General features: G+C 52.3%; 1 protein-coding gene across 3 annotated transcripts in view; it reads left to right on the top strand.

Moving 5' to 3' along the window:
* Positions 1–14,716, top strand: part of LOC139227789 (transcriptional enhancer factor TEF-5-like) — a 498,356-nt gene that overhangs the window by 451,349 nt on the left and 32,291 nt on the right. For 2 of the 3 annotated variants that reach the window (XM_070858838.1, XM_070858839.1), the window contains exons 9-11: positions 11,461–11,522; positions 12,584–12,717; positions 14,517–14,690. In XM_070858838.1, the coding sequence (XP_070714939.1) occupies positions 11,461–11,522; positions 12,584–12,717; positions 14,517–14,690 (370 nt within the window). The remainder of the gene's footprint in view (positions 1–11,460; positions 11,523–12,583; positions 12,718–14,516; positions 14,691–14,716) is intronic. The other variant, XM_070858840.1, reaches the window with a different exon arrangement.

Raw genomic sequence — 14,716 nt, forward strand, 5'->3', positions numbered from 1 at the left:
CTGAGATTAGCCGATCTCAGCTGGGGGCAGCAACCTGGGTGAGGGAGCAGAGATGTGCCAAAGGGTCCCAATCCCAATCGCCACCAGTGAGATTTTGGGTCAGGACAAGATCCGGTTTGGCCGTGGTAGCCCCACCAATCAAGTAGCCACTGGCACTTGGTCAAGGCACACGGGTGAAGAATTGTCCCTGGACAAGGTGCCGATGGATCCCTGGAGAAGGTGCCGATGGATCCCTGGACAAGGTGCCGATGGAACTCCAGCCCATTCAGGCGGGAAGGGAAGATGATTGGCAAGAATATGCAATGCAGAGGCTCCTCAGTCAGATAACTCCCGGATCATGTGCAAATGATTGCCTCTTGGGTGGGAAATGCCTGTATCTCAGAGAAGAATGGTTCACGTGGCACCTTGAAGAGATGAACATAAGAACATAAGAACATACATAAGAGCAGGAGTAGGCCATACGGCCCCTTGAGCCTGCGCCACCATTTAATACGATCATGGTCTTAGCTCCACTTCCCTGCCCACTCTCCATAACCCCTTATTCCCTTATCGTTTAAGAAACTATTTCTGTCTTAAATTTATTCAATGTCCCAGCTTCCACAGCTCTCTGAGACAGCGAATTCCACAGATCCATAACCCTCTGAGAGAAGAAATTTCTCCTCATCTCAGTTTTAAATGGACGGCCCCTTATTCTAAGATCATGCCCTCTAGTTCTAGTCTCCCCCATCAGTGGAAACATCCTCTCTGCATCCACCTTGTCAAATCCCCTCATAATCTTATACGTTTCGATAAGATCACCTCTCATTCTTCTGAATTCCAATGAGTAGAGGCCCAACCTACTCAACCTTTCCTCATAAGTCAACCCCCTCATCCCAGGAATCAGCCTAGTGAACCTTCTCTGAACTGCCTCCAAAGCAAGTTTATACTTTCGTAAATATGGAAACCAAAACTGCACGCAGTATTCCAGGTGTGGCCTCACCAATACCCTGTATAACTGTAGCAAGACTTCCCTGCTTTTATACTCCATCCCCTTTGCAATAAAGGCCAAGATTCCATTGGCCTTCCTGATCACTTGCTGTACCTGCATACTAACCTTTTGTGTTTCATGCATTTTTAACTATAACTTAATTTTTAACTATAAATCTAAAAAGAAAGAATTGTGTTGATCTCGCATCTTTCCCTGTCCCAAGCATTTCAAATATAATGGGGCAGATTTTCAGCAAGACCTCTGCCTGCCCAAGTGCTGCTCAAATTGCCGCTGATGGCTGTTGAGGTACCAGACAGTTTTTTGGGCGGGGTATTCATGAAGAAGGTCCCTCAAAGGTCGGCAGGCGGCAAATGGAAGACGTACGCCGCCAATGTGGGCGGCAGTGGGCAGTGGGCTGCTGAAAATCGGCCCCAGTGATTGTAATGGAACGATGCGATCTTTAAGTCTGAACCACCAAAACAGATGGGACCTTGGTTTAATGTCTCACTACTGCACTAACATGTCAGCCTAGATTATATGCTCAAATTTTGGAGTGGGACTTGAGCCCACAAATTGACTCAGAAGGGAGATTGCTCCTACTGAGCTAATTTGAAATTTGTTGCCATGATAACTGTCAAAAGGGAATTTGATATGTACTTGAAAAGAAAAGAATTACCGCAGGGAAGAAATGGGGGCAGTAGGGCTAATTGGAGCGCTCTTTCAAAGAGCCGGCACAGACACGATGGGCCGAATGGCCTCCTTCTGTGTTGTAAGATTTTATGATTTATGATTTATGCACAAATACCCCAGCACTTTGCAATCTTTCTCCATTTAAATAATAACTTGCTCTTTGATTTTTCCTGCCAAAGTGCATGACCTCACACTTTCCAACATTATATTCCATCTGCCAAATTTTTGCCCACTCACTTATCTGTCTATGCCTATGAAGCACGAGAGAAAACTGTTGCGGGGGGGGGGGGGAATCGGGCGGGGGAGGGGGCGAAGGGAAGAGGAAAAGCCTTTAAAAGCCGGGGACCCTGGTCCCACCTTGCCCCAGATCAGTTGCAGTGGTGGGCACACAGAAACATAAAAAGTAGGTGCAGGAGTAGGCCACTCGGCCCTTCGAGCCTGCATCACCATTCAATGTGATCATGGCTGATCATGCAACTTCAGTACCCCACTCCTGCTTTCTCTCCATACCCCTTGATCCCTTTAGCCGTAAGGGCCATATCTAACTCCCTTTTGAATATATCTAACGAACTGGCTTCAACAACTTTCTGTGGTAGAGAATCCCACAGGTTCACCACTCTCTCTGAGTGAAGAAGTTTCTCCTCATCTCGGTCCTAAGTGGCTTGCTTACCCCTTATCCTTAGACTGTGACCCCTGGTTCTGGGCTTCCCCAATATCGGGAACATTCTTCCTGCATCTAACCTGTCCAATCCTGTCAGAATTTTATATGTTTCTATGAGATCCCCTCTCATTCTTCCAAATTCCAGTGAATATAAGTCTAGTCGATCCAGTCTTTCTTCATATTGAGTTCTTCACACGATTGAGCTGGCTGCCTGGGAATTTGGATTGTGGCTGAGGGTAGCAGGGAACGTGTAGCGATCTGCTCCGCCCGAACCCTCCGCAGTCTGGCCTCCCCGACACTGAGACAGGAGCAGTTCTACTGCTTACCTTTTTATTTTGGTGGAATCCACCACAAGACTCTTTAAGATTAGAGCCTGAGAATATTGAAGTTGCTGTTAGTTTCTGACCTTTTAAAATGACTTTCCTGTGCCTCAGATTCTTTTCACGTGTGGGGAAACCAAATTGGGAACATAATCCAGCCGCTCCTGAACAAATGGTTTGAGTTGTGGTAGGGTCCCACAGGCCGGCCTAGCGGCAGTTAGCAGCTCAGCAGGTACCCTCGTTCGAGGGACCGCCTATGATGATGATGAGGTGCAGACTCATTGAGTGGGACTGGGAGCAGCAATGTGATCGTAAATAACCCTGCTGTCAAATTCTTCAGTTTAAATCAGACTTTCTCCGAGTGAATTCCACATTACAGTGAAGAATCCGTGCATGGATTTACGTCACTGGGGTTTGACCGATGTATTGGGTCAATTACAGCCTGAGTTAAGACCCAGAACTTGCTCCTCTCCGCAACCCATGCGCCTCAGTTTGTGCAGCGCACAGTTTAACTGGAACATTGTACTCCCCCACCCCCAGCACGGTAAGGCAGCTAACTGGAGTTGGGGTACAGCTCAGCCACGATCTACTTCAGTGTCCTGCTCCTGTGGTCCTGCTGTTGCATCCAGGCTCTGTAATATTGATGGTGAGATCTTCCTGGCTCCCATCCATCTGAGTCTCCCTGATTGATGCTCTCCCATACGAACAATGACAAACAGGTAAAGACCATCTGGTCCATGGAGCCTGTCCCACACAATTGCGATACCCTGTGTATCACAACATATAAACTCCACCCCACCCGTAACCATGTCATCTCCTGGGAGAGGCAAAAAAACAGATTAAAAAGCCCAGGCCAATTTGGGGGAAAAAATCTGGGAAATTCCTCTCCGTTGGCCTCAATTCTGCCAATCATGAGAACTGGTTAATGGTGAAGTCCTCTAACATTCCTGGAAATGGGATTGAGAATGATGCCCAGTGAAACTCACTTGGATATCAAAGGCTCAGAACAATAGATTGGACCTCTCCAGTCCGGCACCCTCGGGACCTGATCAGTGCGGGACCAGAGGATTTTCCGCACCACGGGAGGTCACACCGACCCTAGCGTTGTCAGCAGTACCTTCGACTTACCAGGTGCTGCTGACAACGACCCGGCTTACTGCGCATGGGCAGCATTTCACAGGCCCAGCTTCAGCGCCTCAAAGTCAGCCGCCTCGCTTCCTCTCCGCACTGAGCCGATCAAGGAGGGAACACCGGAGGCAGCGGGGAGAAGAGGAGCGGCCAGCCCCAGGACACAGCGTGCCGACTCCCCACCGCCCCCCCCCCCTTGCCGGGAATGATGCTGGACCAGGGATATTGCCGGACCAAAGAGTCTCGGACTGGAGAGGTACAACCTGTACTCGTGTCACATCTGACTGAATTGCATGTGTGTCAGGGGTAAATGGACAGTCCCTATGGAGCAGAAGCATTCTGGTCATTGCCTATTGGCCTCTGTATATATTAGCATTTCAGTGAATAAGGTTTCATGGTTGTGTCTGACATGGAGATGGGTGTGGGGGAATGTGTCTCATCTTGCTTCTTTCCAATTAATCAGAATTCAGCATTATATACATCTACTCCTTTCAACTGATTCCACCGCAAGATTGATTTCTGGCTGCACAATGAGCTTGCAGCGACATCTGATTGTTTTTTTTAACTGTCTAAACACCCAGCAGTTGAATTTCCGCTGTGGTTCTCCCGATAGTCCACCGAAACTGTCCTTTATACAGTGAGGTATGGAAAGTGGTCCACGTTGTCCAGGGCCGCGCGTGGATTTTGATGCCAGGGTGGCAGTGCTGTGTGGCGGGGTCAGGTTGGTGGAGGACCTTTGTCTTACGGAGGTTTAGTGTAAGGCCCATGCTTTTGTACGCCTCCATAAAAATGTTGACGATGGCTTGGAGTTTGGCCTCTGAATGTGCGCAGACGCAAGCGTTGTCCGCGTACTGTAGTTCAATGACAGAGCATGGGACAACCTTGGATCTAGCCTGGAGGCAACGAAGGTTGAACAGGTTCCCATTGGTTCTATAGTTTAGTTCCACTCCAGTGGGGAGCTTGTTGAGTGTGAGATGGAGCATTGCAGCGAGGAAGATTGAGAAGAGGGTTGGCGCGATGACGCAGTCCTGCTTGATCCTGGTCCGGACGTGGATTGGGTCTGTGGTGGATCCGTTTTCCATACCTCAGGAGCCTACTATCAGCAAGGGACTTAGTCCAACACCGCCTCCAGTGTGCCAGCGCAGCTTTCGGTCATCTGAGGAAGAGAGTATTTGAAGACCAGGACCTCAAATCTGGCACCAAGCTTATGGTCTGCAGGGCAGTAGTGATAGCCGCCCTCCTATATGGCTCAGAGATGTGAACCATACACAGTAGACACCTCAAAGCGCTGGAGCAGTACCACAAGCGCTGCCTCCTCAAGATCCTGCAAATCCACTGGGAGGATAGACGCACCAACGTCAGTGTTCTCGCTCAGGCCAACATCCCCAGCATCGAAGCACTGACCACACTCGACCAGCTCCGTTGGGCAGGCCACATTGTTTGCATGCCCGACACGAGACTCCCTAAGCAAACACTCTACTCAGAATTCCTACACGGCAAGTGAGCCCCAGGTGGGCAGGGGAAACGTTTCAAGGACTCCCTCAAAGCCTCTTTGATAAAGTGCAACATCCCCACCGGCACCTGGGAATCCCTGGCCAAAGACCGCCCTAAGTGGAGGAAGAGCATCCGAGAGGACGCTGAGCGCCTCGAGGCTCCTCACTGAGAGCATGCAGAAACCAAGCGCAGACAGCGGAAGGAGCATGCAGCAAACCAGACTCCCCAACTACCCTTTCCTTCAACCACTGTCTGCCCCACCTGAGACAGAAACTCCAGCATTGAACTATACAGTCACCTGAGAACTCAGTTTTAGAGTGGAAGCAAGTCTTTCTCGATTTCGAGGGATGGCCTATGATGATGATGATTATACAGTGAAGTAAAGTTAACTTGCCGCATAAATTCATCCAGGAAAAAATGTTTAAACAGGGCACAGATGTGTTGCAGAGTTTCCAGGAGTAGCCTGCTGCAAGGACTGTGTTTGGTCTTCATATTGCCATGTTAGGTGCTGATTGGTTGGGGTCAGAGTCCATTGTGTTGGATGCTGATTGGCTGAGTTTAGTGTCCACTGTGTTGGGTGACCTTTGGTTGGTGTCATTGTCCACTGTTAGATGCCCTTTGGTTGGGATCAGTGTTCACTGTGTTGGGTGACCTTTGTTGGGGTCACTGTTCACTGTGTTGGGTGACCTTTGGTTGGGGTAATTATGTACCTTTGTTGCAGTAGCTGAAGTTCTATTTGTGGCAAGACAAATACTTGTTCTATTTTTAAAGTTTGAAAACAGATGAGTCTTCAGGACAAAGCAGATAAGATGACCTTGTGCGTTCATCTTACAAGCCCTGCACCCACTGTACTCGGTGACCCTGCACCCACTGTACCCGATAGTACTGTACTCGGTGACCCTGCACCCACTGTACCCGGTGACCCTGCACCCACTGTACCCGGTGACCCTGCACCCACTGTACCCGGTGACACTGTACCTGGTGACCCTGCACCCACTGTACCCAGTGACCCTGCACCCACTGTACCCAGTGACCCTGCACCCAGTGACCCTGCACCCACTGTACCCAGTGGTCCTGCACCCACTGTACCCGGTGACCCTGTACCCGGTGACCCTGCACCCACTGTACCCAGTGACCCTGCACCCACTGTACCCAGTGACCCTACCTACACCCACTGTACCCGGTGACCCTGCACCCACTGTACCCGGGGTCATCCACCCACTGTACCCGGTGGTCGTGTCCCCAGCAGATAGAGTGACTGAGTGCTACCTCAGACTTTGAGTTTAACGTACACCAATTAAATGTTATTTTTCATTCACTCTATCTTTTAATGGATTTTTTGAGGCAATCTTAAATTATTCCAACCCTTTGGTGCAGGTGGGTAAGGAACAATCGAAGGGCTCACTTGGCAACAGAAAGAGCACAGATTGACTGAGTGATCGCAATGAGGAGCTTGGCATTAACATGGGGCGGGGGTGGGGAGGTGCAAAGTCACTCACAGCAGGATACTTGGCAAGTGAAAACTTCTAGTGCTGCAATTTTTTCTTAAACAAAGGAAAGTGCCTTGGGCTCCACGATGGGAATTACGGGAGGCCTGTTTTCACTCACTGTGGAGGAGATCGATCACTGTCAAGGCTGCTGAGCTACACTGTTTGAAATGCTGATCCTCAGCAGATAGGGTGGTAATGTTTGACAGTAAGCTCAGTTCCCTGATGTGGCTTGGGGCATTGTGTTTTTTCTTGTGTAAAAGTGGGAATATTCACAATTAAAGCTTCTGTACAATCTTCCCTGTTGGAACATTTTTCATCGTGTAGCAATTCAGTTCAATACCGTTTGCTGTCCTGTTTAATTTTTTTATTTTTATTTTCTACTTTTCGCATCCTTCTCTCTCAACGGTGCAGCTCTACCCACACAGCCTGATCTCAGCCAAGGGGCTGTTCTTCATGGATGATCCCAGATAGCGAGCGTGGGCGACCTATTCATCTTCTGGAGCTGGCCAGGCCAAGCCCAGTCCTGTCCCTTCAACCTGTGTCTGCTCACGTTTACACTCACACTCACACGCACTCTCATTCCCACACACACTAATGCTCACACGCACACACACACTCATGGACTCTCGCTCACACACACTCACACACACTCACACACACTCACACACACTCACACACACTCACACACACTCACACACACTCACACACTCACACACACTCAAACACTCACACTCGCGTACACACACACACACACGCACCCATGGAGTCTCTCACACTCTCTCTCACAGGCACACACACTCTTGCTCACACATGTGCTCACACACACACACACTTGTGTTCATGATTTCTAGCAAAAATTATTGGACAGTCATGAAGAGCAGGACCTTGGCGGAAGTTTATATTTAAATCCTTCCCTAGTTCAGGCATGCTGAGGCCAGTTGCAGCAGCCCCCCGGGACCCTGCCCCCTGGGACCCTGTCCACTGGTGTCCCCCGGGATCCTGCCCATGGTGCCCCTTGGGACCCTGCCCACGGTGCCACCCCAGGACCCTGACCATCGCTGCACCTCAGGACCTGCCCCCGAACCCTGCCCACTGGTGCCCCCCCTGGGACCCTGCCACCCCGGGATCCTGCCCACGGGACCTAGCCGCCCCCCCCCCCCGGGACTCTGCCACTGTGCCCCTGGGACCCTTCCCCCCCCCCCCCCGGGGCCCTGCCCACGGTTCCCCTGGGACCCTGCTCCCCCCGGGACCCTGCCCCCCCCCTCGGGACCCTGCCCACCCGGGACCGTGCCCCTGGGACCCTTCTCTCCCCCCCCCCCTCCCCCAGGACCCTGCCCCCCCCCCCCCACGGGACCCTGCCCACGGTGCCCCCGGGACCCTGCCCATGGTGCCCCTGGGACCCTGCTCCCGGAACCCTGCCCCCCGGGATCCTGGCCCCCGGGACCCTGCCCACGGTGCCCCCCCGCCCTGCGGGACCCTGCCCGCCAGTGCCCCCAGCACTGATCCCCGCCAGAGTTTGGAGAAGCAGTGGGTGGGCACCTCCTTTGCTGGCTGCATGTCCAGCACCAGCACCACTTGAGGCACAACCTTTGGCACGCTGAAGAAATGTAGCTGGTCACCTGTGGGGGAGCGGAGCTTTCCCAGGCACCTGCCTCCTGCCCCCTCCCCTGACACTAGCAATGCTCGGATCAACCCAAGCAAAGGGACCAAACCAGGATAGGTTTTTGCCAGACCTGGTCACCACCAGTGGGACCCACATGTGCCCTCTTGGCGTTCTGGCCCCTACTGTGCTGAACCCTCCGCGCGCCTCAGGGTCGGGCTGAGGGAGGCCCACCCCTGGCACTGGGCCTCAGGCTAAGGGAGGCCCACCCCTGGCACTGGGCCTCAGGCTGAGGGAGGCCCACCCCTGGCACTGCGCCTCAGGCTGAGGGAGGCCCATCTCTGACCTCAGGCTGAGGGAATCCCCACCCCTGGCACTGCGCCTCAGGCTGAGCGAGGCCCACCCCTGGCACTGGGCCTCAGGCTAAGGGAGGCCCATCCCTGGGCCTCAGGCTGAGGGAATCCCCACCTCTGGCACTGGACCTCAGGTTGAGGGGGTCCCACTGCGCCTCAGGCCCACACTTTGCCTTGTCGGGGCGGATGGAAGGCCTGCGGTGAAAACCCATTGGGCGGCCTCCGCCTTTCCCCATGGTCTCGAAGTTTCTGTCGGTGGGAGACCAGTCGAACCCGCTGGAAGTTGGGGACTTGGGGACTTGTTTCTAGTCCAGTTGCCCAAGGCACCGTACATGGAGCGGAGCACAGCAGAGGGGGGAGTCACCTGACTTTTGACGCTGACCTTCACGGACATTGCAGAAGGACATCAGCAGGGACACCCCTGAAAAGTGATCTGTAAAGTTTCCCAGTCGCATTTATAACAAGCAACCCCACACACTCTCTCTTCCTGGCACCTTCCCTGTGCGGAAATCCAGGCTCCTACTCTCACTCATTATTCCCCAGGACCTCAAAGCTGTAATATTGTTTGCTCCTTGAATCCCCTGCCTCGCACATTGTACACGCTCTGGAAACCCAAGCTTGGTGTCAACTGATCACTCCTCCCTGATCTCCCCTATGTTCACTCCTACACTGCGCTATCTGTTCCACATCAGCCATGAGCAGGCGCGAGGGGCTTCCTGCGATTGATGCCTTACACTATGGGCCAATCTCCCTTCACCGAGATAACTCGGTAATCCATTGAGTTAATACAAAATGGTCGGTGGGTCACAACATTCCATTTCAAATGCATCGAAAATCTCATTGTCAAATCAGAATGGGGAGTGATGTGACACAGGCTGCCGACGGACGCACTGTGCCCCGTTTCACACTGCCACACTAACTCGAGATTTACCCCACTGTGCCCGAACTGTATGCCAGCATGTTTTCAAAAAATGCAGTTTGTATCAGTATAGGCTCACAGTGCCTTCCACAGCCAGATTGAAGAGACCATGACATGGGAAGAAGTCGTTGTGTGAGGCCAGGTTTTGGGATTGAAATGGGGAGGGGGGAGGGGAGGGGAGGAGAGGGGGGAGGGGAAGATGAGGGTGGGGGGGTGGGTGGGGGAGAGAGGGAAGGAGAAGAAGGTGGGGTGAGGGAGGAAGGGAGGGAGGATGGGAGGAGGAGGTTGGGGGAGGAGGGGGAATGAGAGGGAGGGTGGGGTAGGGAGGAGAAGGTTGGGGGAGGGTGAGGTGGGGGAGGATGGGAGGGGGGTGAGGGGGGAGAGAGGGGAGGAGACAGCAGGTCCGGGGTCGGACAGTGGCGATGTGCTGGAGTTTTACTGGATCGGGCAGTATTTGTACAGAACTGCCCCTGAGGAGGTCGATTGTGTGGAGTCCCCGGAGGGGTTTATTGTACATGTTCCGTAGAGGGAGCCGGCTGGATGGGCCAATGGCCTGTTCCTGTTCGTGCTTTCTTTACGCAGTGTGTGTAAGGGTTAGTTGCACAGGGAGAATCTGAGCAACATGATAACTATTTATTTTTATCCTTTGCACAAGTGATTTTTATTCATCAATTTAATTCCTTTACTCTTCTCTTTTACCCCTCCCCACCCTTGATGATTCTCCTCAGGGTTTCTGTTCCAGAAGCACTATCCAGGGGTCAAGGTGCAAAGTTCTTGTGTGACTGTCGGTTGTGGATAGGATTGAGCCCTGTGATGGTTGCCACAGTTGAATTGCCCGGTGGCACTCGACATCCCGGCCCATGAGGAAAGGTCACATGGGCGAAGGGTTGCCAACTCTGGTTGGATGTATTCCAGGAGGTTTCATCACATGACCTCCCACCATCAACCACCCTGCTCCCACGCTCCCGCCATTGGTTGCCTGGCAATGGCCACCCTCGTGGTGCACCGCCTCCCCACACCGATTGCAAAGTAATTAAGTTTTTATCACCCACGTGGATGATTCTTGACCTGTCAGACAAACGGCCTTTATTCCCGTCTCCAATAGTTTTATAACTGATAAAACAAACGTGCTTAGAGACGGTATGAAAAAAAAAACGGCATTTATTTTGATGCCCCGATTATTTTAACTCCTGGGCTACTTGTAGCAGTGTCCTGAAGATTCCGCTTTAAATCCTGGGGACTCCTGGCCTCTCCTGGAGGTTTGGCAACCCTTCGTGGGCGGGGGCATGGGCAGGCTGCAAACGTCCATGGGCCCCCCCGGATGGGATTGTAAGGGGGAAAAGAGTACACTTAAGTAAGAAGGTTAAAGGGAATAAGGAGGTTCTGAGGAATCAGAGTCTTTTTACCCCAACAGGATATATTTGCTCAGTGAGGTTGCCGTGGGCACACCAGACATCGTCCCCACAGCATTCTAGCGGGCGACCAGCCGAGCTGCCCAGCCCTAGTGGTTTGGTACATGTGTGTGTGTGTGTGTGTGTGTGTGTGTGTGTGTGTGTGTGTGTGTGGACACACTAATCCTGTGTAACTTGGCTGAGCTCAGGAGCTCACTGTTCGGGAAGCTCTCGGTGTGTAAGTCTGTGTGGCACCGGACCGCTGTGTGCCAGCGCGCCGGCAGTCGGTGCTGGAATGCGTTACCTGGATCGGACCACGGAGCAAGTCTGCCACATTGGGCCATGCTGGTACGGAGCTGTTACATTCCTGCCCCTCCCCCCCGCCCCTCCGCCTCCAGTACTGCCCGCAGGCACTAACCCGTGTCTCTTGTCTTGTTCCTCTTGCAGTGTGAAGCCCTTTGCTCAGCCATCGTACTCGATTCAGCCAGCTGTCCCGCCGCCCATTGCAAGTAAGTGCGCCGTCTCCCGACCAGCGCCCCGTGACCTGCAGTGAATGACACTGCCCACATCCAGCAAGTGGGAGCAGGAGGTCTCGCCCACGGGCCTTGTTACTGCACTGCGGAATGGTGCTGGTTGGGCGGTTGGGGGGGTTGGGGGGGTGGGGGTGTGGGGGCGGGGGGGCATACATGCTACTATAAATCTGGTACCAGCTGAGCACAGTGGGCAGCACTCTGGCCTACGGGTCAAAAGGCCACGGGTTGGAATGTGGGGTAGAAGTTGTGTTACATTTATATAACGATCTTATAAAGCGTTCAGTTGTGGGCACCGCACCGCGGGAAGGATATGTTGGCCTGGGAGGAAATGCAGCACAGATTCACTAGAATGCTACCGGGGCTTAAAGGGTTCAATTATCAGGGCAGGCTGCACAGACTAGGCTTGTATTCCCTTTGACTGTAGACGATTAAGGGGTGATCTCATTGAGTTTAAGGTGATTAAAGGAATTGATAGAGAGAGACTATTTCCTCTGGTAGGGGAGTCCGGAACGAGGGGGCATAACCTTAAAATGAGGGCCAGGCCGTTCAGGGGTGATGTCAGGAAACACCTCTTAACACAAAGGGTGGTGGGAATCGAGAACTAGGCTAGGTCAAATGAAAATGTAAAACTGAGACAGGTGGATTATTGTTTGTTGAAGGTATTAAGGGATATGGAACCAAGGCGGGTAGATAGAGTTGAGATACAGATCCTCCATGATCTAATTGAACCTGTGTTCCTACAGGACTTTAACCTTAGGTCAACCCTCCAGTGTTACAGTATGTCTTGCCATGGTCTTTGGAGGTGACAGTGAGACCATACTGTACACCACCTCTCTCAAATCATTGGCACTCTTGTGTCCTGAGAGGCACTGGTCAAGCCAACTGGTAGTGGACATCAGGAAAAGAGACTGCAGTCACTTTGTGCAGTGAGATATCCCAACACTTGTTCACTTTACATGGGAGAGGGGGGGACTTCTGCTCAACTAAAGGTTAATGGGGCTAAATGTGGGCTTAATGTTACTGCTTTGTTCCTTCAGCAGGTTATGAGCCCTTGGGCCCTCTGCCGCCCCCTGCTACTATCCCAGTGTGGCAGGACCGAACCATTGCATCCTCGAAGCTCAGGCTGCTGGAGTACTCTGCCTTTGTGGAGGTGCAGAGAGACCCTGACACGGTAGGAACATGTCGCACTTTCCCCTCGACCCTTTCACTTGGCTCGTGTCGGATCGGTGAAGCTCTGCTCTCTGTTTGTGTCCCTTTACGGGGGAGGGAGGGAAAACGAATCCTTTTAGCCAAGTGAGCAAAAGCTCCACCCAGTTCGATAGCGTGTTTGACAACCTCAGGACATCCCAAAGCGCTTTACAGCCGATGAAGCACTCTTGAAGTGGAGTCACTGCTGCACTGTAAGCATGATGGCAGCCAATGTTAGCACAGCAAGCTCCCACAAACATCAATAAAATAAATGACAAGCTAATCCGTTCTCAATGATGTTGGTTGAGGGATGAGTATTGGCCAGGACAATGGGAAAGAAAGAAATCCAAATTGGCCTGGATTTTTAAAATCTGTTAATTTGCCTCTCCCAGGAGATCACATGGCTTCGGGTGGGGTGGAGTGTATTTATTGTGATACACGAGGTATCACAATTGTGCGGGACAGGCTCCAGGGACCAGAGAGTCTTTACCTGTCTGCGATTGTCCGTATGTTCGTAAGTCCCCTGCTCTTCTTTGAATAGTGCCATGGAATCTTTTACATCCACCTGCTGTGGGATCTTTTGCCTGAGAGAGCAGACGGGGCCTCGGTTTAACGTCTCATTAAAAAGATGGTAACTCCGACAGTGCAGCACTCCCTCAGCACCTCACTGCAGTGTCAGCCTAGATGTTGTGCTCTGGAGTGGGTCATGAGCCCACGACCTTGTGACTCAGAGGCGAGAGTGCTGCCCACTGAGCCACGGCTGACACCTACAGGCCCGAGGCTCCATCCGTGGTCACTGCTGAGTTAGCAGCGTGGTGACGTACCACTCCAGGGAGCTGGAGCAGGAGAACAACGGCAGTGAAGAGGGACATCATCAAGATCCAGGTCGCTGATTGGAGCGCGGGCAGGTACAGCAGGAGCGGTGAGGTCGGGGTGAAGGAGCGGCGAGAGACTGTAGAGGGATGTGATCGGGGCCCAGGAGAGGCGTGAGTTCGAGGCCCAGAAGAGGCGAGGGCCCAGGGGCAGCACGGACCAGCCCACACTGCGATATGTGTGCGCACTAGGTCCGTGCAGCAGAGCTGGTCTCCAGTTGTCCTGGTTAATCCTTGCCACTGGACCAAGACCTAGCTCTGTCAAGCCCGTGTGGTGGCTGGTGTGCAACGGCCACCCCACGTTAAAAAAATCCATGCACAGGCATCTTCCACCCTTCAAGATTTAGTTTAGGATCTGGAATATTAGGTCCTTCATTGAAACACCTGTGAACTTTTTGACGTGGAAGCAAGTCATCCTCGACTCGAGGGACTGCCTATGGTGATGATGAAAATGCTTTACCGCCAATGAAGTACTTTTGTAATGTAGTCACTGTTGTAATGTAGGAAAAGCAGTAGCCAATTTGCGCACAGCAAGCTCCCACAAACAGCAACTAAATAAGAGACCACTCAATGTGTTTAAGGTGTTGGTTGAGCGATAAGTATTGGGCAGGATACTGCGGAGAACTCCCCTGCTCCTCTTCGAATATTGCCATGGGATCCTTTGCCCGAGAGGCCAGGCTGGGCTTCGGTTTAACGTCTCATTTGAAAGCTGGCACCTCCCTCAGTACTGAGCTGGGAGCGTCATCCTAGATAATTCACTCAAGTCTCTGGAGTGGGATTGAACCCGCGACCTTCCGACACAGACGTGAGAGTTCTACTAATCAGCCGCGGTTGAGTAGAAATCGGATGGTCTTTGGAGGATTATCAGGAAGGAATAAAATCTAAACCAGACCTATCTCTTTATTTACAGTATAACAAGCACCTCTTCGTGCACATTGGTCAGACAAACCCATCCTACAGCGACCCGCTACTGGAGGCCGTGGATATCCGTCAGATCTATGACAAATTCCCGGAGAAAAAGGGCGGGCTAAAGGAGTTGTTTGAGAAAGGACCACAGAACGCTTTCTTCTTGGTCAAATTCTGGGTAAGATTTCCTCCTGTCGCTGATTC

This window comes from Pristiophorus japonicus, chromosome 17, assembly GCF_044704955.1.
Source record: "Pristiophorus japonicus isolate sPriJap1 chromosome 17, sPriJap1.hap1, whole genome shotgun sequence".
In the NCBI taxonomy this organism is placed as follows: Eukaryota; Metazoa; Chordata; class Chondrichthyes; family Pristiophoridae; genus Pristiophorus; species Pristiophorus japonicus.